The sequence below is a fragment of the Suncus etruscus genome, chromosome 6, assembly GCF_024139225.1.
Source record: "Suncus etruscus isolate mSunEtr1 chromosome 6, mSunEtr1.pri.cur, whole genome shotgun sequence".
NCBI classification, from domain to species: Eukaryota; Metazoa; Chordata; class Mammalia; order Eulipotyphla; family Soricidae; genus Suncus; species Suncus etruscus.
The window spans coordinates 38749537-38776886 of record NC_064853.1 but is presented as its reverse complement, the minus strand read 5'-3'; the positions used below and the strand labels follow the sequence as shown (position 1 = coordinate 38776886).

The window sequence follows — 27350 nt, the reverse complement described above, 5'->3', positions numbered from 1 at the left end:
TTTCCACATTACAAAGGAATGTGAAGTCTTCAAACATAGATAATTTTTTTTGGGGGGGGGGCCCACCCAGTGACGCTCAGGGGTTACTCCTGGCTATGCGCTCAGAAGTCGCTCCTGGCTTGGGGGACCATATGGGACACCGGGGGATCGAACCACGGTCCGTCCAAGGCTAGCGCAGGCAAGGCAGGCACCTTACCTCTTGCGCCACCGCCCGGCCCCAACATAGATATTTTAAACATGAGACATCAAAGGGAAATAATCATAAAATGATATAGTGGCACAACCAACCCATTGTTCCCTTATCCCATTCCACCCACACATAGCTAAGACAAAAAATGATTTTGGAGTAAATACATTTATTGATACCCACTTTATATAGTTCAATGAAATCTATAAATATAAAAGCATTTTCTTTTGGATATCACCATGGTCCATGTAAATACTCAACAGTCAGAATCATCTGCAGGAAGCACTCCAAGTCACACTGTTAGGTTACAGACCTGAATATACATATTACATTAAACAGTGGCTCTTTATGTACTCAAGTGGTCCAGTGGCTTTGGAATATGACTACTAGGCAAATGGAATAAAAATGATGTGGAAGTTTAAATCAGCTCAGAGAATTAACTATCAACAAAAAGAAATAATTATGATTTAAAATATTAGGCAGAGAAGTACCACAGCTGACACCTGGTGTCAAAATACTGGAGATGAAGCATGTTCTACCCACATGCTGTGGCCCTGTGTGCTCTCCTGTCCCTCAGGGAGCAAGCAGTGCCCCTGTGCCTAGATTCATCCCTGGTCAACAGAACAGCACTTTAAAAAGAGGTGGGACAGCTTGGCAGGGAAGGAATAGAGTTTATAAAGTTTAAAGAAAAGGTGAGCTAAATATTATAATGAATTGCTCCCAAAGGTAGAGACTGAGGAAAACACGTGTTCTCAATTCCCTTTGTTACACAGGTCATGATTATTTGCCTACTGCAAGAAAAAGAACCCAGATTACTGGTACCCCAAAAACCAAGTGCAAAATTTTTCTTCTGTTTTAAGGTTTCTTCATCAGTACTTCATGTGAACTAGTGCAGTAGCCACTGTTCAGCCTTGCTCTCAACTTGGTGCAGCATAAAATTTTCTCATTTCTTTAGTAACAAACACAGGAATGTCCTTTCTGCAATTAGCTGACGTATCTTCCAAGTTGGCAAGCAAAGCCTCAGGTCTCAGGTGTGCAATGTTCAATATAGAAATCTGAGAGGCAGTGTTAAAACTTAAGCAAGGCAGAATGTTCAGAGACTACTCAAATAAAAACCTAAGGGAAGCATATAAAAATTCAGTTCTATTATTTTTGACTGGTAATTGACAGCAACATTCCTTGGTAAGGATGGGCAGGAGGTGGAATCTCCAGGTCCAAAACATCCCAATGACCTCATGTAGGACAACTACAAGGAAAAAAATTCCTAAGTTCTGAGTTCTGAGGTCTCTAGAATTCGTTTTTGCCAGGTTTCTTTTTTCTTTCTTTCTTTTTTTTTTTAAGCAATAATTTCTTCGGTTGCACACCACTGGTTGAAGGGGTTTTCATCCAAATGAGAATTCAATCCCTTGTTCCTAGTGGGACGGGCACCAGAATTCCACAGACGCTACTCCCATGTCCTGTAGCACATTCTCTATGACCCTGGAGTGCAGAGTGAGCTGGCAGAGTCCCAGCCACTGGAATTCATGCTACATGGCATTTCTTGGCGTGCCGTTGTGTGTCAATGCTTTCAGACTGGGGGCGCTGGTCTGGTGACCACAGCTCCTATGAGAAGTCACGCCCACCTCAAAAACCTCATGAATAGCTTTCCTGAAACAGTGGAAGTTGTAGTCTATTAAACCTGCAGGAGAGAAAGAGAAAATCATGCATCCTAAATGTCAATTTTGAGACCAACCATCCGGAAATATCTGGTGATCACAAAAAAATTCTCCTGCATTAGAAGTATTCAGGGCCTAATGTACCTCAGTAGTAGATAGCAATGTGTGAAGTTCTAAGAACAATCCCTGGCACCACCAAAAAACTTTTCTTAAACAAACATTCAGGGGCTGAGTTTACAGCTCAGATATCAGGGAACATGCCTAGTATGTGTAAGGCCCTAAATTCAATCCCCATTATCATGCGTACCTCCCCCAAGCAATGCCAGGTATGATACTGATGGCCCTAAGCACCACTAGAAGTGACTCCTGCCAAAGAAAGTTTGCTAAGAAAACTTACAATGAAATCTAAAGTCAAAGTAAAGTACACTTAATATTATCAAGCTTTTTCTTTTATAAGTAAGTCTTTGAGGCAGTCAATGAAGTGTTAAAGCAAACTGGAAGAGTAATAGTTTGGCAAACTAATGAGCAGAGCGTTGGGTGCCAGAAAAGACGACCAGCACAGCATTAGAGAATGTCTCAACAGGCAGGGCAGCTCCTTCTTCACGTGCTGCATGAACTGGCTTCCAAAGAATTTGGTTGAATAGAGAAAGCTCGTTGCCTACCAATGTTAGTGTTTCCTCTCCCTCCTCAGAAACAGAATGCCAATTCTGGATGAAAACACTGGTGTTAATCTAAAAACATTACTCCTTATTACAGTTTGAACCATATGATCACTGAAATAAGGCAAGGTATGTGGGACCTTCTATGAAACCTTCCAAATGGCCAGGAATGCAGCTCAGCTGCAGAACACACACTTCCCATGTATGGAGCTCTGTGTTTCATCTCTGGCACAAAAGAAAGAAAAGAAAAGAAATCTCCTTAAAAGGAAGAGAATGGAGTCTTTCTTCACTCTGCTCCCCTTTGATGAGCATAATATGGGTGAAACTGGTCTGACTGGAGAGAGGGTCAAAGTAGAAAATAGTGGATATAAAACCGAAACAAAGGACTGAGGATGTTGCCCAGTAGAACAACACTTACCTTGCATATGTGAAGTTCTAGGTTCAACCCCTAATACTACCCTCCCAGACAACAACAAAAAAAAGCCTTGTTGTTGTCAATGAATTAGTAAATACAACAACAAATGGGTCTACATCAAATTTAAAAGTTATTGTTTGAAGGAGTCAGAGCAATAAAACAGTATGGGCCTTGTATGTGGCTGGCCCGGATTCGATCCCTGGCATTCCATGTGTTCCCCCAAGCACCACCAGAAATAATTCCCGAGTACAGAGCCAGAAGTAACCCCTGAGCATCACCGAGTGTGGCTAATATAAAACAAAATAATAATTTTGTTGCAGAATGACATACAGGACATCAGTACACTTCCAAAAGTGATAAGAAAGCTAAGTAATACTGGAAATCAAACCTGAGGGCCTGTGAATGGCACCAGTCCTGACTCCTCAGTCCTGGCCAGAAAAAGAGTTTAATATACAACTATTATAAATCTGAATCATTAAATCTGTGAAGTCTGCCTGTGTAGAGGATACACAGTAAGCTTTCAATATAAGCATTAAAAGCCTAATATATGTTAAAAAGGTTATTACAGCACTGTAGGTTTTGAGAATGAGGCTCTAAACTGGATTAATTAATAGTAGATATGGAAAGAAATCAAGAAACAATATCAGGAGTGGCGGAGGCACAGTTGGCAGGGCATTTGCCTTGCAAACAGCCAAGCCAAGTTTGATCCCTGACATCATATATGGTCCCCCAAGCCCACCAGGAATGATTCCTGGCAGGAGTAACTTGAAAAAAAAAACAAGAGTAACCCAGTAAATACCAGGTGTGGCCCCAAAACAAAAACTAAACAACAACAACAATAAAACCACCAGGAAACAGTGAGTTTGGTTAAATAAATAAATAAATCCCTATAAATAATACAGGAAAAGAATGGAAAAGGAGAACACAGACTATAGTGAAATGATCTGAAAGTATCTCTCTAGATCTGAATGAAACAGAGCTAAGCTTCAAACCAGGAAAACTGTGTAACCAGTAACAGAAAGGCAGGGCAACCAGGAGGGACATGGAACAGAGCAGAAAAGCCATCAGTTTCCACAACCAGACAAGTAATATGTAAGTAAAGATATCTTACTAATAGCTCTGTACATGGGGTTGGCACACTGGCCCAAGTCAGAGCTGGAAAAGTGAATTTTTGAATCAACTATATAGAGAAGATTAAGTTATGGATTGCATGAACTGACCAAATAACTAGAAAGTGAGCAGAAATACATGACTTTGAAGAATAGTTAGAACTGAGAAAAAAGTAAATAAGAGAGGTGGTCAGGGAATTAAATGCATTAAATAACTCAGAGTTCTTTGGCTTAAAAAAAAATAACTCAGAGTTCATCTTTAGAAAAGCAAAAAGAGAAGGGGCCGGACGGTGGCGCTAAAGGTAAGGTGTCTGCCTTGCCAGCGCTAGCCTAGGACGTACCGCGGTTCGATCCCCCGGTGTCCCATATGGTCCCCCAAGCCAGGAGCGACTTCTGAGCGCATAGCCAGGAGTAACCCCTGAGTGTCAAACGGGTGTGGCCCAAAAACCAAAAAAAAAAAAAAAAAAAAAAGAAAAGCAAAAAGAGAAAGGAGACCTGCATGGTCAAATAATTTAAAAGCCTTAAGAGATGAAATAATAAAAAAGGACACTGAGTATAGCAAGAAGTTACTATAGTTATTTCTCAAAAATTTCTGTAGACAGTGGGGAACAAACCAAACTTCAGGAATGAAGTAAGTAGTGAAGGATCAAAAATAAGGATCAAAAATTAAAGATAAAAAGAGTGAAGTGAGGGGCCGGAGAGATAGCATGGAGGTAAGGCATTTGCCTTTCTATTTTATTTATTTTATTTTATTTTTTTTTTTTTGGTTTTTGGGCCACACCCGTTTGACGCTCAGGGGTTACTCCTGGCTATGTGCTCAGAAATCGCCCCTGGCTTGGGGGGACCATATGGGACGCCGGGGGATCGAACCTCGGTCCTTCCTTGGCTAGCGCTTGCAAGGCAGACACCTTACCTCCAGCGCCACCTACCCGGCCCCAGCATTTGCCTTTCATACAGGAGGTCATCGGTTCAAATTCCAGTGTCCCATATGGTCCCCCGTGCCTGCCAGGAGCAATTTCTGAGCCTGGAGTCAGGAATAACCCCTGAGCACTGCTGGGTATGACCCAAAACACACACACACAGACACACAAAAAAAGAGTAAAGTGGGAGCATGACTCAATGGCTGGAAGCACATGTCTTGCTAGTAAGATAGTAAGAGGTCGTAAATTCAATCTCTTGTGCTGTCCAAACGCCCAGAACTCAGTCTCAGCTTTTCTGCCCTCTGAGTCCTACAGCACTGAAAGCAGGTACAATCACTAGTTCATGGTCAGGTGTATGTGAACCTCATAATACATGTAAAACTGGGGGCCAGAGCAATAGCACAGCAGGTAGGGCATTTGTCTTGCACATGGCTGGCCCAGGTTTGATCCCCAGTATTCCATATAGTCCTCCATGCCTGCCAGGAGTAATTTCTGAGCAGAGTCAGGCATAACCTTGAGTGTTATCAGATGTGTCGTTCCCCTCCCCAAAAAATACATGCAAGTCTGCAACTAAAAGTGCAATCCCGGGCCCGGAGAGATAGCACAGTGGCGTTTGCCTTGCAAGCAGCTGATCCAGGACCAAAGGTGGTTGGTTCGAATCCCGGTGTCCCATATGGTCCCCCGTGCCTGCCAGGAGCTATTTTGAGCAGACAGCCAGGAGTAACCCCTGAGCACTGCCGGGTGTGACCCAAAAACCAAAAATAATAATAATAATAATAATAATAATAATAATAATAATAATAATAAAAAAAAATAAGTGAATAAGTGAATAAAGTAAAAATAAACTTTTAAACTATATTAATGGCTAAATTGGTAAAAATCAATAAATGGCTTCTAGAATAAAAGGGGGGAATCAGATAAAAGAAGACAATGTGATGGATAAAACTGGCCCTTCGGTTCTGAACTTGATGTATATCACATTAGATATTTAATGATGCAAACCTGCTATTTATCTATGAGGCAATGTTACTTAAATAATATAAAAGAAAATCATAGTTCAGAAAAATTACCTTTTCGCTCAAAACTTTCTTCCCTAAGTATGCAGACCAGTGCCAAAAATTTAGTCACTTCCTTTAAATAAAGGACAGTTGTATTATTCAGTTTGATAATTGCCATAGATTCCTTGTCATAAGCACTTCCACTTCCATCTTCCTTTAACCTGTTTAAGAAAAAATATTGCTCATTGCCGAACTCAGTAGGTTCTCACAATTAACTTACACAATAACATACTTTTCCACTCATTCTTCTGAATGTCTTCTGAGAAAGAATACTGGGTTAAATAATTTGGGAAGTGAAGGTGTCATTTAGGTAGAACACTGACAGATATTATTAATGCAGTACTCCAGGCACGCCTTGTCTTTTGTCTAAGATACACAAAATTACAGCAAGCTTCAAATCTCCCCACACTAAACTTTACTGACAATGTGCAAAAAAAAGGTCCTCAAATATGAAAATTGCTATTAGCCAAAAAAGTATAAAAAAAAAAGGGGCCGGGCGGTGGCGCTAAAGGTAAGGTGCCTGCGCTAACCTTGGACGGACCGCGGTTCGATCCCCCGGTGTCCCATATGGTCCCCCAAGCCAGGAGCAACTTCTGAGCACATAGCCAGGAGTAACCCCTGAGCGTTACTGGGTGTGGCCCAAAAACCAAAAAAAAAAAAAAAAAATTAAAATATATATGGTCTGTCAAGAACATTATGGAATCCTGATGATTGCATATTGAGCCTTAATAGGTATGAAAGCTATTTCATTTATCAAAGTAGAACTGTCAGAAGTATATTTAGTCCCCCTTTCAAAAGAAAAAACAGAGACTCAAGAAAGTAAATTAGGGGCCAGAGAGATAGCACAGTGGTAAGGCGTTTGCCTTACATGGGGAAGGACAGTGGTTTGAATCCCGGCATCCCATATGGACCCCCGAGCCTGCCAGAAGCAATTTCTGAGCGTGGAGCCAGGAGTAGCCCCTGAGCACTGCCGGGTGTGACCCAAAAAACAAAAAATTAGGGGCCGGGCGGTGGCGCTGGAGGTAAGGTGCCTGCCTTGCCTGCGCTAGCCTAGGACGGACCTCGGTTCGATCCCCCGGCGTCCCATATGGTCCCCCAAGAAGCCAGGAGCAACTTCTGAGCGCATAGCCAGGAGTAACCCCTGAGCGTCACAGGGTGTGGCCCAAAAAAAAAAAAATTAATTAAACTATAATAAGGCCAACTCACATGGATAGACTGTGTTTAAGAAAAATGAGATAATGGGTATTTTTATTTCAGCAGTACACTTTTTAAAATATAATTTATTTTGGGGTCGAGCGATAGCACAACAGACAGGGCATTTGCCTTGCACATGGTCAAACCAGGTTCAACTCTTGGCATCCCATATGGCCCCCTAAGCCTGCCAGGAGTAATTCTTGAGCACAGAGCCAGGTGTGGCCCCAAAACAAAAACTAACAACAACAACAACAGAAATATATATATATATATATGTATATATATATATATAACATATATAATTTATTTTAGGACTAGCTTATACTAAAAATAAACTTTACAACTAAATTTTATTATTTATTTATTTATTTTTGGTTTTTGAATCACAGTCGGCAGCGCTCAGGGATTACTCCCGGCTCTGAGCTCAGAAATTACTCCTGACAGGCACAGGGGACCATATGAGATGCTGGGATTCAATCCACCATCCATCCTAGATTGGCTGCATGCAAGGTAAATGCCCTGCCACTGTGCTAGCTCTATGGCCCCTAAATTTTATTTTTTAATAATAACAAAATTTGGTTTATAAATTTTTATTTTTTGTTTATTTTCTTTTGTTTTGGGGCTACACAAGGCGGTGCTCAGGAGTTACTCTTGGTTCTACTCAGGAATTACTCCTGGCAGGATTGGGGGACCATATGGGATGCTGGCAATCGAACCCAGGTGAGGAGCCAGAGCGAAAGAACAGCGGTAGGGTGTTTGCCTTGCCCACAGATGACCAGGGATAGGCCCAGTTTTGATCTCCTGCATCCCATATGATGCCAGGAGTAATTTCTAAGTGAAGAGCCAGGAGTAACCCTTGAGCGCCGCCAGGTGTGGCCCAAAACACAAAAAACAAAAACAAATAAAGAAACAAAAACCCAGGTCAGGGACTGGAGTGGTGGTGCAAGCAGTAGGGCGTTTGCCTTGCATGTACTGAGATCTAGGATGGACCACAGTTCAATCCCCCAGCGTCCCATATGGTCCCCCAAGCCAGGAGCAATTTCTGAGCACATAGCCAGGAGTAATCCCTCAGTGTCACTAGGAGTAGCCCAAAAACCACCCAGGTTGGCCACATGCAAGACAAGCATCTTACCTGTACTATCTCTCTGGCCCCAAATTTTTATCTTTTTGTAAAGAAAAAAAAAATGTTCTCCATTTTTTTTTTCTATTTTTGTTTTACCACACTTAGCTGTGCTCAGGGCTTACTCCTGACTCTGTGTACCAGGATCACTCCTGGCAGGGCTCAAGAGACCATATGGGATACCTGGAACCAAACCCAAGACGGTCATTTGCAAGGCAAGTGTCCTACATTCTGGATTATATCTCCAGCCCCTGTTCTCCAAAAATGAGAATACTTCATTGAGTAATGTAAGAAATAGTCAGACCATTTTCATTATAGAAAAAAATAAAATAGGGGCCAGCCGGTGGCGCAAGAGGTAAGGTGCCTGCCTTGCCTGCGCTAGCCTTGGACGAACCACAGTTCAATCCCCCGGCGTCCCATATGGTCCCCCAAGCCAGGAGCAACTTCTGAGCGCATAGCCAGGAGTAACCCCTGAGTGTTACCGGGTGTGGCCCAAAAACCAAAAAAAAAAAAAAAAAAAGAAAAAAAGAAAATAATGAAGAGCATCACAAAAAGTGAAAAATAAATGTAAATGGAACACAACAGACAGGTAAAGAATGAGTAAGATAGTACAGGGATTAAAGCACTTATTTGTCTTGCACATAGCCAATCCCTGTTCAATTCTTGACACCACATATGGTCCCCTGAGCACTCCCAGGTGTATCCCCAAACCACATCACTTCCAAATAGGAATGAGTAATACAGAATAGGCCAGAGATATAGGAAAGGGAATAAGGTGCTTGCCTTGCACAAACCAAACCAGGTTCAATACCCAGCAATGCCCAGTGACCCCTGAGCACAGAGCCAGGAATAGCCCCTGATCACTCAGAGTATGGCCCCAAACTCTCACCACCAACCACTTAAGAGGCAACTGGTAACTGATGAAAAATATAGACAAATCAAGCAGACACACCAAGAAAAGGGTTGGATTAGAGATTATTAAAACAGAGAAAAAATAATAACAAATCCTGTTAATAATGACAGCACACCAAAGAATGCTTTAGAAGTACTAATGTTAAAAAATAATTAAATAATGGGGCTGAAGAGATAGCATGGAGATAAGGTGTTTGCCTTGCGTGCAGAAGGACGGTGGTTGAAATCCCGGCATCCCGGGGCCGGAGAGATAGCATGGAGGTAAGGCGTTTGCCTTTCATGCAGAAGGTCATTGGTTCAAATCCCGGCACCCCATATGGTCCCCTGTGCCTGCCAGGAGCAATTTCTGAGCCTGGAGCCAGAAATAACCCCTGAGCACTGCCGGGTGTGACCCAAAAACCAAAAAAAAAAAAAAAAAAAAAAAAAAGAAATCCCGGCATCCCATATGGTCCCCCGAGCCTGCCAGGAGCGATTTCTGAGCGTAGAGCCAGAAGGAAACCCTGGGCACTGCCAGGTGTGACCCCAAAACCAAAATAATAATAATAATTAAATAAAAACTCTAAACACCTTAATAAAAATATTTGCCCCCTGAAAAAAAGTAAATAAAAATAGAAGTCCTGATGTTAACCCAGGGATCACTCCTGTGGGTTCAGGGGATTGATATGGGTGCCAGGTAGTTACCCCAAGAATGAGGAATTTATTGGTTTTCTTTAGTGGGGGAGGGTTCCTGTCTCTGCTCTGGAATCATTTCTGGAGGTGCTCAGAGGAACCATATGTAGTGAGAGGGATCAAACCAAATTGGTCATGTGCAGAGCAAGCACCTTAATCCCTTTACTATCTCTCCAGTCTCACTGGATTTTTAATTATCAATCAATTTTCCAAAGTTTTCAGTTACCCTAGACTAGCCCACAAAATCCTTGCTAAATTTTCATAAATTCCTGTGTAGAGTTTGATGAATTTAAATTAAGGAAAAGGTTGCATTTTAGAGATTTTGACCTACAGAAGTCCTTCTAACACCTAATTCCTATTTTCTTCTTTCTTAGCTCTCTAAAATATTTAAGGACCCCTCATCACACAATGCCTAAGGTTAAATTAAGAACAGAACTTCGTTATTCAGAATTTTAAAAATCAATCCAGTTTTCTGAATAAGCAACAAATACTATGCTGTTCAGAATTTTAAAACATAATCTAGGGTTAACTCCCTGGGCCCACGAAAACTGATATCTGAGTGTAGAATAAGGCCTAAACACAGACAGATATTGGGGGGGGGGGGTGTTTATTGTTTATTTACATATATAATTTCTGAATTAGCTAAATGCTAGAATAAGAACCCTGTGTAATGACCTGCAGCCTCCAGGGGACCCCATGTGACAGCAAAAGCAGCAGGAAGGGAGACTCAGCTCGCACCCAGTGGCCCAAGAAGAGGAGCTGGGAGAAACCTTCCCTTTCCCCAACTCCATGGTGGGACAGCTCAAGAAAGTCAGGAAAAAAAAAAAAAAGAAAACAAAATACAAACACCCCGAATAACAAGAGACTAACTTTAAATAACAAAATAACTTTTAAGTCTAGTCACAATTCAATTGCTTTACCTCCCATTCAAAGGGCTAAGACTCAGTAGCTCACATACATGCTCCAAATTCAGGGACCACGGTCAGAACAATTCCATTTTAACAGTAATTGTTAAACACAATCCCCCTGACACTGGTCGTTTAGTTTCCCCTTATCGGAAATCATGCAGAAATATGACTATAACTTACCCATATATGCAAGATACATCAATTACAACATCAATCATGTCACAGCAAAGTTCATAAGACTGCATATCCACAGGAGAACTGTCTGTTGCAATGTAGATTTTGCTGACAACATCAAAGAGAAATGCTTTTTCAATACCTGAATTCTTAGAAAAAAAAAAATCGGGGAAGTGTTCAGCTTTTTTAAAGAATCAATTTGTAATTTACCAAAATTCTTAAACCTGAGGACAATTTTATTATATAGATCAATATTTGGAAAGCAAGCTGTATTTTATTGGTAATTCTATTAACCAAATAATAAAAGTGCAATTATTTCTCTGCTCCAATTAACTGACATAATTATACTAGTAAAATCTGCTTCTTTCTTTTCTTGACTAAAATATTGTTTTCTAGTCTATCAGCAAAATAATTTTTAAAAGCCCCCCCAATCAAGTCATATTCCATATTCAATAATGCTTTTGGTTCAGGAAGGAGGGGTATGTTTGCTCTAGCTCCTATATTGCTCAGAGATGCTATAGGTAGTGGGTAGGGGAGGCCATGAAGTACTACTGAACCTAGGATTCTTGCATCCAGAGCATGCACTCTAGCCCTTTAAGCTATATCTCCAGTCCCCCAATAATCCTTATTAAAATAATTAATCTCTAATCAGAACAGTTTTGCTACTAAAAAATATTTTAGCAATCAAAAAACCATGAGGGAATTAGTTTGATATCAATATCTAGTATAACCTAAAGCCTGAAAGAATTGGCATCATTTCAGTCCTTCAAAGTAATGTTTGGAAAATACAACTAAACACTGAATTTGCCAGAGGAACAACTTTTTATATAAAGCTTAATCCTCAAAATAAGAATGTAAAAGATAATATACTAAGAGTATAGTTTGCAAAAGATTGATTTTTACATGTGACTTTCAATAAAGGAGAAACTGAAGTGAATCAAATTCCCAAAGCTGTGTCTTTCCAAGTTATTATTCTTCCTTCAGGAAAGACAATAATGAAGATAACTATATATTTGGGGGGTTACTTGATAAAGTGCTCAAAACCCATTCCCAGCAGTGCCCAGGAGACCACATATTGCTAGGAATCAAGCCCAGGGACCCCACATGCAAAACAAGTACTCCAGTCCTTTGAGCTACCTTCCCAGCTACTCATATTTTTAATTAAGAAACATGAGAGAATTGTTTAACATTTTACATGTTTTAAAAGGTAATGGAAATAATTTTTAAAAAGGTAAAATAAGAGGCCAGAGTGATAGGGTGTTTTGCCTTGCATGCGGATGACCCGGGATGGACCCGGGTTCGATCCCCAGAATCGAATAAGGTCCCCCGAGCCTGCCAGGAATAATTTCTGAATGAAAAGCCAGGAGTAACCCCTGAGCGCTGCTGGGTGTGGCCTCAAAACAAAAAATAGCAATAAATAAATAAGTAAAAATTTTAAGAAGAAAAGATAAAATAAAGCCATTTAATCCTTTTTCTTTTACCTGTTCATTATTTTCCTTTTTATTACCTACATGTAGCATAAATCTTTAAGCTTCATTCAGACTAATTCAATCCACATTTTATGATAACAAATATATCCCATTAAAATGGAATCATAAATTATAGTGAAGGCCCAGATAGATAGTACAGCAGGCAGACACTAGCTTTGCATGCAGCTGACCAGAGTTCAATCGCTGGCATTCCATATGGTTCCCAAGCCCACCAGAAGAGATTCCTGAGTGCAGACCCAGTTATTAATTCCATACCAACCAGGTATGTCCTCCCCCAAAAACTTATAGCGAATTAAGTAATTCACTTACCGATATAAAAATATTTAATAGATTTTCCAAGGTCGGCAGTTGAGGGATGAGTTTCTGTACCACCTTACTAAAGGCTTCAAATATTGAATGGTCATAGATACTAGTCAAATAAAAGCTAGGAGAAAAAAAATGGCAAATTTAATTGGAAAATCTTTTAAGTTTAATGACAATTATCATAATCAAGTTGGGTTTTTTTTGGTTTTTTTTGGTTTTTGGTTTTTGGGTCATACCCGGCATTGTTCAGGGGTTATTCCTGGCTGTCTGCTCAGAAATAGCTCCTGACAGGCACGGGGGACCATATGGGACACCGGGATTTGAACCAACCACCTTTTGGTCCTGGATCAGCTGCTTGGAAGGCAAACGCCGCCCGTAATCAAGTTTCTTGATGGATGCAATTTTCTTTTTTTTTGTTGTTTTTTGTTTTTTGTTTTTGGGCCACACCCAGCGGTGCTCAGGGGTTACTCCTGGCTGTCTGCTCAGAAATAGCTCCTGGCAGGCACGGGGGACCATATGGGACACCGGGATTCGTACCAACCACCTTGGGTCCTGGATCGGCTGCTTGCAAGGCAAACACCGCTGTGCTATCTCTCCGGGCCCGAATGCAATTTTCTTACCTGGCTTACTTTCATTCCTTTACTGCATTTTACTTGAGGTAGTGTCCAAAAAAATAAACATTTTCAGGTGCAGAAATTTAAATGTTCACCTAATTCTTTGTAACCTGATCCAAAGACTTAGTTTCGTAAGCTTTTAACTCACAAAACAAGATTAAAAACAAACAGAAAGCTCTGAGAAGATGTTATTTATTTATTAAATAACAACATAATTCTAGTTTTCTTCCTAAAATGTCCCTTTCTCAGCATTGTTTCCTGACCTCTCTACCTAAAATAGCATCTTTTTTTTTTTTTTGGTTTTTGGTTTTTGGGCCACACCCAGTAACGCTCAGGAGTTACTCCTGGCTATGCGCTCAGAAGTTGCTCCTGGCTTGGGGGACCATATGGGACACCGGGGGATCGAACCGCGGTCCGTCCAAGGCTAGCGCAGGCAAGGCAGGCACCTTACCTTACCTTTAGCGCCACTGCCCAGCCCTAAAATAGCATCTTTTATCTGCCCATTAACTAACCTTCTCCTATCTTTTTTCTTTTTTTATTTTTATTGTGATCATAATGGCTTACATATCTTTCACGGTAGTATTTTAGGTACATATTAACACTGAATCGGGGAATACCCATCACCAAATTTGTCCTCCCCCCATCCCAGTTCCCTCCTATCTTTTTTCTTAATAACACTGATAAGTACTTAAAATTACATTAAACACCGACCATTGTTTTCATACCATAAAACGCACTTTTCCTCCCCACAAAAAATGGGGGAAAGTGTCTGTGCATCTTAGGCAGCAAATGCTGCCTGGAGCTAAAGCCTGAGTACAGGGGAGGAGAGCATATACTTATCACTTGTCATCCTCAGTGTTACGCCCTTTCATTAAGCAGACATACCACATAGTACGAGCATTCATGTTAACACAATTTCACCATCACATATAAAGCTTTCATTTAAGACTATTTGATCGCTGTTGCGATTTTTATATTTTTTATATTAATGAAAAAGTATTTAAAAATATTTCTTATTTTCTGATGTAAAAAATGAGTTAGGTAAATGTGTTTAACCAGCTATGGACTGGCATATTGTAAATATACTTCAGCCTCCTAGGTTGGTTCTTCCCAGTCGCTGATGGAGACTCATGCTGCGTTTATTAAATATTTTAGTACACTATTTGCTTTAAAAAAAATTTTTTTTGGTTTTGTTTTTTTGGGCCACACCCATTTGATACTCAAGGGTTACTCCTGGCTAAGCGCTCAGAAATTGTCCCATATGGGACATGGGGGATCGAACTGCAGTCCTTCTTGGCTAGCGCTTGAAAGGCAGACACCTTACCTCTAGCGCCACTTCACCGGCCTCTAAAATATTTTTTTAGGCCAGAGAGATAGCATGAAGATAGTGCGTTTGCCTTGCATGCAGAAGGATGGTAGTTCAAATCCCAGCATTTTATATGGTCCCCCGAGCCTGATAGGAGCGATTTCTGAGCATAGAGCCAGGAGTAACCCGAGCGCTTCCGGGTGTGACCCAAAAATCAAATATATAAAAAAAATTTTTTTTTCTTGTTCCCTCGTCTAAAAACTATGTGTATCTATGGTTGGGTGTGTCTTATAGAGCAAAAAATACTCTAAGTGCTTCTGAACTACTTCAGTCATCAGAATGTAAGCTCCATGAGGACAGACTTCACCAGTCTTGTAGTTATAAGCCCACAACCACAAAAATGCTCTAAGTATCCGCTGAAGAAACAAACTAAAGCAACCAGTGTTTAAAGTTTATATAGATAATTTATATAAATTATTTATATAAATAATTGAGGAGGAGGAGACAGGGCCCTATAGACACTGAACAGGAACTTAGGAAACTAAAAGGAAGTGGGAATATGACGAATGAGGCCCATCCATGAGGCACGACAAATGCTTTTAGGCCGAGGGACCTCATGTCATGCCCCTTCTATACAAAAACTAATGTACAGACTGAAATGAGACTGGCATGGCATTATTTATTATGTTTTTTGTTTTGTTTTCTTTTTATTCCATTAAAAGAAGCAGTATGCAGATTTTACAAGATTTAACACAGAAAGGGTCTTGAACAATGTTTTTTTTGCAGAGAGGCCATGGGACTTATACTTGGCAGTGTTCAAGGGCAACTCCAAGCTCAGTGCTGAGAAGCCACTCCTAGCAATGCTCAAGTGACAGTAAGTGCTGCCAGGAATCAAACCCACGCCTCCAACACATAAAGCATGCACTCTAGCCCACTGTGTTCAATCTAGCCAACCTTTTAACAATTTAAACACTAAGCAAATCTATCTACTTTTCCCAATCAGAAAGCATACTCTTTACCATCCAACTGTATCCATGACACATTTAAAAGATCCTAACCCCATGCAATATGGGATTCTACTAGAGCACTAAAACAGGTGAAGCCAAGGTGATTCCTCACAGGAACTAGGGACAAAGGAGTATTTTAAGTTTCTTTTAGACAAAAAGGTTAGCCATATAAGGTCATGCAGGAACTATGATTTTTTTTTATGATAAACAAGGAGGATAGGGGGAATCTGCAAAGCTTTTAGTAAGCTGAGTTTCTGAAAACTTGAAATTAAATGAAGCCTACCATGCACTAACTGGTCAGAAGAACCTGACTCATTCTGTGAGGATAACAATGAGGCCCTAATGAAGAACAGAGGATAGGGATGATGATATGGTATTCCCTAGAATGAGATGTCCAAAAAACGTGCACAGACATGATGTCAAGAGCAGGATTCCCAAGGGCATCAGGGCAAATAAGGTTTTAAATCCATTATTAAGGGTCGGAGCAATAAATAGTACAGCAGGTTCGGCACTTGCTTTGCATGTGGCCAACTTGAATTCTATCCCTGGCAGCACAAATGGTCCCTGAGCTCCAAAAGGAATGATCCCTGAGCACAGAGCCAAGAGGAAGCCCTGAACACTGCTGAGTATAGTCCAAAAAGAAAAAAACAAAAATGTATTATTAAGAGTTGATTCCTATAAGATAAAACAATGTTATGGAGAAACACTTTCACTTTTTCTTACAAATGTTAATTTGTTTAAAGCATTTGTAACAAGTTTAAAATTTTAAATCATAGAAAACTAGATGTCAATGAGACTTTTTTTAAATGTAATTTCCTAGAAGAATAACTGATCTTGGAAATGAGGCCTCAGTGAATATTAGGGGTAAAGGTGGGATTGCCTTGAACCTATAGGGAAATCACCAAAGCAGAACAGGGATAAGGAAATTGCTATGTGTGTGTGTTTATGTGCATGTTTATATGTGTGTGTCATTAAAACAGAACAGGAATAAGGAAATTACTGTGTGTGTGTGTGTGTGTGTGTGTGTGTGTGTGTGTGTGTGTGTGTGTGTGTGTGTGTGTCTGCTTCCTCTTTAAATTGCTTTTATTAGGAGATCACTTTCTTGGGAACTTCCTATTACTCATTTCTACTTATACCACACACACACAGCACACACACACACAACACACACACACACACACACACAAATTTTGGACATTGGAAACATTCTTCATATACTTTTAGAATGCAAGTATCAGAGATGCTTTTTAATACTAATTTCTAAATCACATCGAATTCATAATTATGAATCAGCAGCCTTTTAGGTATAACAGCACAGGGCCAAAAAGATGGCTCAAAGTGCTAGAGCATATGCTTTGCATGCTGGATCTGGGTTTAATCCCCAGACCTACATTACCATGAGCACCAAGGTGATGCCAAGCACCATATGGCCCCAAAACAACAAAAACTTAACAGCAACCCTATGTAAATTTATAATATAAATTCACCTATAAAATTTAAGATAAAGGTTCAAACTTTAGGGACTGAAGAAAGAGTTCAATGGGCTGGGAAGCCCTGGGTTCAATCCCCGGCACCATATGGTCACCTGAGCAATGAGGCAGGAGTAGCCACTGAGCATCAGCAGGTGTGGCCCAAAAAACAAAAACAAAGATTCAAATTTAAGAATTATAGGGGCCGGGCGGTGGCGCTAGAGGTAAGGTGCCTGCCTTGCCTGCGCTAGCCTAGGACGGACCGCGGTTCGATCCTCCGGGGTCCCATATGGTCCCCCAAGCCAGGAGCAACTTCTGAGCGCATAGCCAGGAGTAACCCCTGAGCGTCAACGGGTGTGGCCCAAAAACCAAAAAAAAAAAAAAAAAAAAAAGAATTATAAAAACATTGTTTTTACTATCAAGATACTATCAAGACTCAAAATATAAGAGAAATAAATACAAGAAAAATACAGATTTCTACAATCTGTCTCAAATGTGGCAGAGTTGAGGCAAGAGAAGAAAAAAAGTCAAGAGGGGAAGAAGTCTGACAGCAGATTTATGTCAGTGTATGAATTTGTAAAAGGGCCAAAAGAAATATTTCACATGACCTGACCTTCAAGAAAATGTGAAAAGAAGGGGAAAGTTAACTTCTATAGTAGCAGGCTCCCCATACTGCTTGAATTTAACACAACCCTTCTGGCTTTGGGAAGGGTACACCAGTAACAGAAACTATAGTGGATTACAACAGAGATGGGAACACACTTCTCTTATTTTCAGGGTTCATATATCAAGCACATGTTGTTACCTTAAGTGAAGTTTTTCTAGCCCAGCATCTGCAAGATCATCATTGGCCCTTTGATGAATGTCTCTCTGCGTTTCTATTTTGTGATCATCAGATAGACCATCAACTTTGTGAATAAAAACCTCAAAATTCATGTCTGGATTAACTTTGTAGGCTTTAGAGACAGTAATGTGAAGTCTTGTTAAAGCTTCCATGTAGTCATCCTGTGAATCAAAAAAAAGTTACTGTTTCAAAAGAAAGTAAGATTCAAGTCAAGCAATAAGCTCCTCTACCTCCTATCAAAAAAGTTATCTTGGGCCACAATGTGATCAATAAGCAGCTGATCACATGCTTCACAAATCAAAAGGTCTGGGCTTGAATGATCCCTAGCACTACATGATCCCCTCAACATCACCAGGAACAACCACTGAGAACAATCTGGAATAGCCAGCGAGTTCTGTCAGGTGTGGTCCAAAAACAAAAAATTAGCATAACTTCACAAAAACTTGAACTTTCAAAAAGTACATTAACTTATACCACACCAAACAGATTGCAAGATAAATGCAACTGCCAAGTTAAAGGTTATTTTTAATACTAATAATACAAATAAATACAGAAATAAAAATTTCTCAACAGAATATCTTTTAGGTTTTTTCTATGTCAGGGATGAAACCCAGAGCCTCAAACATGCAGGGAAGTGCTTTACCATGGAACTACATGGAATTATTGGCCTCAACAGAATTCTTTTTTTTTGTTTTTTGTTTTTTGTTTTTTTGGACCACACCCGGTGATGTTCAGGTGTTACTCCTGGCTATGCGCTCAGGAGTCGCTCCTGGCTTGGGGGACCATATGGGATGCCGGGGGATCGAACCATGGTCCGTCCTAGGCTACCGCTGGCAAGGCAGACACCTGACCTCTAGCGCCACCGCGCCGGCCCCAAGAATTCTTTTTAAGTAATCCCAGTACAGTCAATTATTGTGTGATTCTAAGCAGTCTGCTTAAACTCTCTGATCTTGGTTTATTCATATGTAAAATTAGAAATCCAGGGGCCGGGAAGGTGGCGCTAGAGGTAAGGTGTCTGCCTTGCAAGCGCTAGCATAGGACGGACCTCGGTTCGATCCCCCGGAGTCCCATATGGTCCCCCCAAGCCAGGGGCGATTTCTGAGCGCATAGCCAGGAGTAACCCCTGAGCGTCAAACGGGTGTGGCCCAAAAACAAAAAACAAAAAAACAAAAAACAAAAAAACAAAAAAAAAAATTAGAAATCCAAAATTGTGAAGATTAAATTAAACTGAATGGGTGTGTGTAACACCACCATTACAAATCCTATCACTCAGAAAGCACTTCTAAATAATTTTTTTAAAGCTTATTAAAAAAAAAATAAGCTTCTTAAGAACCAGAGAGATAGTACCTGCCTTACACGCCACCAACCAGGGTTCAATCTCCAGCATCCAATATGGAGCCCAAGAACAACCAAGAATAATTCCTGAGTGCAGAGTCAGGAATGACCCAAAAATCTAACCCAAAAACCAAAAATTAAATAAAAAGTAAGCTTCTTAAAGATAGGAGTAGATTCCAGTTACCCTTGTGCCTATTCCTTAGATTAGATTCCTGTGAAGTATTTGTTGGGCTAACCTTGTTTTTGAACAATTAAAGAAACAATTCACCATAATACTTACTGATTAAGTTCTCATATTCTTACTTATACTACAGGAGTTGATGAGACCTTTTCAGTAAGACATTACTACTGAAAATTCTTATAAAACACTGTAATATCTACTCTTACCCAATAAAACTGGTAAATACTCATTAACTAGAACAATGAAAAAAAATCTCTTATTTTTCTACATTTATATCAGCACCCTGACAGATCCATAAAAGCACCTTTACAGATGCATTTACTGCCCGGGAAAGAGCCAGAAAACAAAAAGCTGTAAGAAAACACATGACAAAGAAGGTAAGTAACTTTCCCTTTTCTACATCTTTTACCACCAGAGAAGTAAGCATCATTATTTCTAACTACCTGTGCATCGATGACATATATCAATGCTCCAGTTCCCCTGAAGATCATCTCATAGTCAAAAGTTGGATCAAAAAAGTCCATTTGCCCAGGGAAATCCCAGATTTGGAAATTCACAAAGGAGCTATTGGAAATATCATCTTTATAAATCTTGTTGGTACTTTCCAAAAATAGGGTCTCATTAGGTGACATTTTATGGAACACCACCTGTCAAAAGAAAGAAAATGATTTTATGATTCTTCAATTCAGTATTTAAAGTTCAAATTCCCTGGCCTGAGTGACAGTACAGCAAGTAAAATATAAATACGGCCATTCCTGGTTCCATCTTTCAATCCCCAGCACTGTGTATGGTCACCCAAGCACTTCCAGGAGCAATCTATGAAGGCAATTAGGTGTGGCTCAAACACAAAATAATTAAAATAAGATTCAACCCTTTAAGAATCTACCCTTTATAATACAAGGAATTTGCTCCTATGCTAAAAATGTAGAAAGAGGTGAACACTGAATGAAGTATCTCTTTAACAGAAAAGACAAGAGATTACTTTCCTGGAAGGCTTCTAGAGCTGAAACATTCCTGTGATTTTTCTGGCATCACATGCAAGAAGAACACTGTTTCTTATCTCCATTGACTTTTTTTCGTATTTTATTTAGTGTATTAATTCTACTAAAAACTGTCTTAAGATCATGAAAGCTTATGGCTGAAGTTTAAGAAGCTTTGTTCCTTGAGAAATAGAAATGCCTACTTCAGGCACTGAGGAATCATCAGAAATGCAAATAACCGGGCCCTACCAGGCTTTCACTGAATTTGTCATCGTGTACAAGAAATAGAAAAAAAGACTGTACAGGGGATAGGAGCGATTGTGAGGGGCCTCACAAGAAATGGTACACAGATATCACAATCGACATAACCCTAACATAAAACTAGTTGCCTCTGTTACATTCTAAAAAAGAAAAATAGCCAGTTAATCACAAGAGATACTCAATAAGAAGTGAAGTAAGTCAATTTGATTAAAAAAAAAAAAACTACCATGGAAAGTTGCAATGGTGAAAAGGGGTGTGTGTGCTGAAACCCAAGTAAGCGATCATTTTTAAAAAGAAAAACTAATAATAACTACCATGAATGTACTCAAATGTTGCTGCAAAGTCGAAAAGCAAAACAATAAAGAGGAAAGTCAGCTGCATTTTACCCAAACCAGGTCTCCCCAATATCAGAGATTTCGGTGAGACCTTTGCAACAGAGTGGAAAGGGCATAGGAAAAAAAAAAGTCCTTTTTTCTGGCATTTTCATCCCAGCTCGCTCGGGGTGTGTAGGGAGACACTCAAGGGCGCCGTCCATGTCGCTTCCCTATCTATCCAGTTTGGGATCCTCACACCTAAAGGGGATCCAGAGCCCCTAAACATAGTCACATGGGAGCAAAGCAGCCGTCCAAGCGGCCTAAACACCCCAGTGTCCCAAGAATGCCCATGCAAGCTCCCTGCGTGGTGGCAGCAGCAAGAGCAGGGAGCAGCAGGGAGCTTAGGACTTAGTGCCCTGCCAGATGCCACTCCTTGGGGCTCACCAGCACCCCCGGATCACCTGCAGGGAGAGGGGCGCCCCCGACCCGGGGCAGGGGAGCCGGTGAAGTTCTGCAAGTTGGGAGCCCAGAGGCCTGCTTGGTTTCGGTCAGGGCAGCGGGACTAGACCCCGGGCGGTGCCAGGGGCACCTGCGTCCCCTTTGCTGACGTCGCCTAGAGAGGGGGACCCCTCGCCAGCCTCAGCTGACTTGGGGCGTGGGCTCTGGAGTCGGGGGTCCCTCCTGGGCCGCGATCCCCAGATCAGACGAACCAGGAGCCGCCTGCGCGGGCCTCGGGGCACCCGAAGTGGAGCGCCCCCGCTCACCCACCTTCTGGATGGACGACTTGCCGCTGCGCCGGAGCCCCATGAGCAGGATGCGGGGCTTGGAGCTGTCCGCGCCCCCCGGGCCGCAGCCGCCGCCCGCCCCCGCCCCGACCCCGCCGCCCGCCGCCGCCGCCTCCTCTTCCTCCTCTTCCACGCCGTAGCCGAAGTCCTTGGGGAAGGAGTCCGCCGCGCCGTAGCTGCCGGCCAGGGGCGTCTCCTCTGCCCCGTACTGCAGGGACATGGTGCCGGAGCCGGACCCGCCGCCGCCGCCGCCGCCGCCGCCGCCCGCGCCTTGACAGGCCAGGCCAGGCCGAGCCAAGCCAGGCCGCCGCCTCCCGTCTCCGCCGCCGCCGCCGCCGCCACCGCGGGATTAGCCCCGCCCCTAGCCCGGCTCCCATTGGCTCCGCGCCTAGATTTAGACTTCTTATTGGCCGCTCGAGCTGTCAATCCGGAGCAGCAGGGTAGGTGGTGCCCGTCACGTGCCCGGAATCACCTGACTCCGAGCGCTGGGAGAGGGGAGGGGGAGGAGGAGTCACGAGGGGAGAGAGGGAGAGCGAGAGACCGACAGGCCCGCCCGGCCCGCCCGGCCCAGCCCTCTCGCGGCCCTCCTCCTCCCCAGATGATGGGGCTGAGCTTGGGAGGGCCTCGACGGTGAAAGGTGCAACCCCGACAGGTAGGGGGGGGTTTAGGAAATGACTGGCTTTCTAGATGCGTATTCTTCTCAATGGTCGATGCCCGTCGTAGCCTGGGAGCCCCAATCTGGAACCGGCTTAGTTGGACTCTTTTTTTTGCCTACCTGCCTGGCTGCCTACCTGTCAGGTTGCTGGAGGATTCCTAGTGATCGGATTTCTTGCGTAAGTACCCTCGACACGAGCTATGGCATGGAAAAGGTCCAAGAGGCAGATCAGAGCCGGGAAAATAGAAACTCGAAACACTGGAGCAAGAATTGCGGGTGGATGATCCTGGTACAGCACTGTCCCTACAGTACACCCCCCCCCCCGCTGGGTGCCCTCCAGGACCACAGGGGGAGCCCCCATTTCAATGCTCCGAGGAAAGGATGATGAAGTCTGGTGTTCTGAACAAGGCTAGATGGGTGGATATAGCTGGGATAGGCAGAGTAGAGAAGACCCAGCTGTCATGGGTAGAGTTGGTTCTAGCAGGTTGCTAAAATCCTGATAGGACAGCCAATAATATAATCAAGTCAGAACAGTTTCTTCAGCAAGTCACTGATAGGGAATACTACTGCTACTTCAAATTCGGCTAACTCAATTTACACACACACACACACACACACACACTACTGCTACTTCAAATTCAGCTAACTCAATTTACACACACACACACACACACACACACACACACACACACACACAGAGTTGACATCTAGTCCTCCAATAATTCCATTCATCTCGTGTCCCATAGAACATTGCATCTTTATAACCTTGAAGTCAGTGGCCAAGGAATGATGAAATAAACTAGTTGTTTACCATTAAGTATGTTTGACGACGTTGCAGTTTTCACCCTTGACACGCTAAAATTTTGATACTCTAAAACTGGAAATTTGTCCCAAAAAAAAAAAAAACTTTCCTCTTAAAGCTGGATGGAAATGGTCATGGTCTTCAAGGAAACTAACATAGATTTTGTTAGGAAATCCTTTGCAGGCAACTCTAAGTCTTAGGTATATAGTCTGGATGTCAAAGGTAGGATACATTCCTTTTTGTTTTGTTTTGTTTTGTTTTGTTTTGGGGCCACACCCAGCAGCATTCCAGTTACTCCTGGCTCTGTGGTCAGAAATAGCTTCTGGCAGGCTTGGGACCATATGGGATGCCGGGGATCAAGTCAGTCTCAGTCGGTCACATGCAAGGCAAATAAATGCCCTATCCCCTGTGCTATGGCTCCGGCCCCAGAAACTTTCAGTATACTTTTTTTTAAGGTACATTTTATTTTTTATATATATCTTTATTTAAGCACCATGATTATAAATGTTTGTAGTTGGGTTTCTTTTTATAAAAAAAAGAACAACGCTCCCTTCACCAGTGCAACCTTCCCATCACTAATGCCCCTTTCACCTTCCTCCCCCACCCCCACCTGTATTCAAGCCAGGCATTTGGGGGGGGGTGTGTTTTTGGGTCACACCCCGCAGCGCTCAGGGGTTACTCCTGGCTCTATGCTCAGAAATCGCTCCTGGTAGGCTTGGGGGAACCATATGGGATGCCGGATTCGAACAACCGTCCTTCTGCATGCAAGGCAAATGCCTTACCTCCATGCTATCTCTCCTACCCCATGCTAGGCATTTTATTTCTCTCACTCACTATTGTTATGACACTTGTTAGTTTTTTCTCTAATTGCACTCACCACTCTTTGTGGTTAGCTTCATATTGTAGGCCGGTTCTTCCAGCCCTCATCTCTATTCTCTGGATATTATTGCAATAATTTCTCTTACTGTTCTTAAATCCCACAAATGAGTGAGACTATTCTATATCTCTCTCCCTCTGACATTTCACTCAGCATAAGTTTCCATGTCCATCCATGTATAGAAAAATTTCATGACTTCATTTTTTGCTGACAGTTGCATAGTATTCCATTGTGTTTCTTTAGCCATTCCTCTATTGTTGGGCATCTGGGTTGTTTCCAAATTCTGGCTATTGTAAATACCACTACAATGAATATAGGTGTGCAGAAGGTATTTTTGTATTGTTTTTGTGTTCCTAGGATATATTATAGCTAAATCATCTGAGAGTTCAATTTCCAGGGGTTTTTGTTTTGTTTTGTTTTGTTTTGAGGACTTTCTAAATTGTTTTCCATAAAGACTGGACTAGACTGGACTGGACTTGTCAGCACTGATTGCTCGTTTTTTGTGATGTGTGCCATTCTTTAGTCTAACCTCGCATAGCAAAGACAATCTAGTCTACAATTTTTCAGACTGATATGTAATATATACTAGAGCCTAAGTACAACAGAAAAACTTCCTCAAAGAGCAGTGAATTTCATTTTACTGTAGCAAAACTTTCATGACCCCTCCACTTGCAAGTGCACCTCTACAAATAGGAGGGATTTCCCATGCCAGGAATAGCAACTGGGCACTGACAAGGGTGGCCCCAAAACCAATTTTTTTGGTTGTTACTTTTTGGGTCACACCCAGCAGTACTCAAGTGTTTCTCTGGCACTTCAGTCAGAAATTACTCTAGTACATGAGGTCATATGGGATGCTGGAGATTGAACCCGGGTTGGCTGCAAATGTACTATCATTCCGGCTCCCAGAATTAGATTTCAGGGAATCTCCCTGAACCTAATGGAATATAAACTAGTAGTCTACAGCTTTTTCATGGCAACCTCTCAACTTTTAGATTGTAGACTTCATTACTCAACAAGTATTCTATGTTCCACATTAAACCATCCTCACTCAGTGCCTTCAACCATTCCTTCTACAGTGATGATCAATGGAATTTTCTAGAAATGTTTTACACCTGCATTGTTTCGTAATCATTATAGATTGCACATTAGAAATGTTGCTAGGGACTAAGGAGTTAGTTTTGTTTTGGTTTTTTGCCTGTTGTAGCTAGTGGCTATTCTGTGCATCATAATCTTATAAATGCCTCTTCCTATTGGTTTCCTTTATATGTATTTGCGTTTTCAACATCCTTCAATATCTGGCTTCTCCAATGCAATATTCACAGTTTAGTCTTAAAGGTAACTGTTTAGCCCCTGGCTAATATTTCTATAAATTCTTCCAGAATGTAATAATTTTTTAAATACCTCAAGTGAGAGTGGTTCACACTGATAAATCAATAAAAGTAGTACTATGTCAACAATCCTACTTACTTAACATTGTAATTTTTTCTCTTTTGCTGTTTTTGGTACCACATTTAATAATGTATGGTAGTGCTGGAGGGATTGAACCTGGACTCCCATATGCAAAGCATGTACTCTAGCCCACTGAATTATCTACCAGACCCCATAATTGAATTTTCTAGCCTAAATATTTTAAAACTTATTATTTCAACTTTTTGGCTTAGGCTTAATAGTTTGGATACTCAAAAGTTAATTATTTTCTAGCTAAATTCAATATAGTTGACCAACCAGCTCTTTCAACTTTGTGGCAGTTACAGATCCGGTGTTATTACTACCTGACCTACATAGAGTTCTTTACAATATACAAGGTACTCTTATATCCATATTTAATTTGTCCCTCATAACCTTGGCATGCAAAATTTTAAAAATCTGTGTTTTATGGGTAAGACAGCTGAAGCTAAGCAAGAGAATAAATGGAATCCATTTAATACTCCAATGAGCATCTTCTTTTTTTTTTTTTTTTTTTTTTTTTTTTTTTTTTGGGCCACACCCGGCGGTGCTCAGGGGTTACTCCTGGCTATCTGCTCAGAAATAGCTCCTGGCAGGCACGGGGGACCATATGGGACACCGGGATTCGAACCAACCACCTTTGGTCCTGGATCGGCTGCTTGCAAGGCAAATGCCACTGTGCTATCTCTCCGGGCCCGAGCATCTTCTTATATACATTTTTTTTTGTCTTTGGACCACATCTGGTGATGCTCAGGGGTTACTCCTGGCTATGCACTCAGAAGTCACTACCAGGGATCGAACCGAGGTCCATCCTAGATCAACCACGTGCAAGACAAACACTGTACTGCTGTGCTATCGCTCCAGCCCCTTTTTATATACTTTCTTCCAAATCCTTGATAGAAATATTGAGGACTCCCCAGAGACCAGGCAGACCTGGATTTATATATAGCACTGACTGATCAGTCCCACCGGAGTATAATTATGCAACCCACATGTTATCATTATCCAAAAGAATGGTACAAGAGATAGTCACCTAACATTACTAGTTCAGGGAAAGAGTGGCAGAGATAGCTGACAAATTTCTAATTAATATCTACAAAGGGACTGTCATATTAACTACTTAAAGATTAACTACTTAGGGGCTGGAGAGATAGTATGGAGGTAAAGCATTTGCCTTGCATGCTGAAGGACGGTGGTTCGAATCCCGGCATCCTATAGGTCCCCCGAGCCTGCCGGGGGCAATTTCTGAGCATAGAGCCAAGAGTAGCCCCTGAGCACTGCTGTGTGTGACCCAAAAAAAAAAAAAAAAAAAAAGATGAACTACTTAAAGAAGACAGTTCTCCCTCTGTTCTCTTTCAAGATCCCATGGGGGCTACATTTCATATTTTAGCTTTGAGTGTGTCCTATCTCATATGTATGGAATTGCTTAGACATTTGTCTTACAGCTAGCTTTGTTATTCATCTTTGGGACACACTGCCCCCTGTATGGAGGCACTTACATTGGTTTAAAAAAATAGACCAATTCAAGGGAATGTTCTTCCGAAAGCAAATATGTGACTAGAGAGGTATAGACCAGTGCCACATTCCTGGAAACATGACTAATTAAAATGTCCTTGTAATCGCCTTGGTCCCAATGTTCTGCTAGTGGTGAGGTTTTTGCTTATTAAGTCAACTTTCATTAGAAGACTTCCCATGTGTATG

General features: G+C 41.7%; 1 protein-coding gene across 1 annotated transcript; it reads right to left on the bottom strand.

Annotated features, from left to right (window-relative positions):
* Positions 1-339: 339 nt before the first annotated feature.
* On the bottom strand, positions 340-22104 carry RRAGC (Ras related GTP binding C). The gene is made up of 7 exons (XM_049774880.1): positions 21853-22104; positions 19973-20176; positions 17975-18174; positions 12780-12894; positions 10987-11129; positions 6016-6164; positions 340-1865 (listed from the first exon to the last, which is right to left on the bottom strand). Exons 1-7 carry the CDS (start codon positions 22087-22089, stop codon positions 1714-1716), a joined length of 1200 nt encoding a protein of 399 aa, XP_049630837.1. The 5' UTR covers positions 22090-22104; the 3' UTR covers positions 340-1713.
* Between the last annotated feature and the right edge of the window lie 5246 nt (positions 22105-27350).

Excerpts from the sequence above, each read along its gene's own strand:
- RRAGC (XM_049774880.1), bottom strand. The coding sequence starts at position 22,089 with ATGTCCCTGCAGTACGGGGCAGAGGAGACGCCCCTGGCCGGCAGCTAC. Across the intron at positions 12,895-17,974 it reads CTAGAAAAACTTCACTTAAG|CTTTTATTTGACTAGTATCT; the intron begins GTAACAACATGT and ends TTTTTCTCCTAG. Across the intron at positions 1,866-6,015 it reads AGAAAGTTTTGAGCGAAAAG|GTTTAATAGACTACAACTTC; the intron begins GTAATTTTTCTG and ends TCTCTCCTGCAG.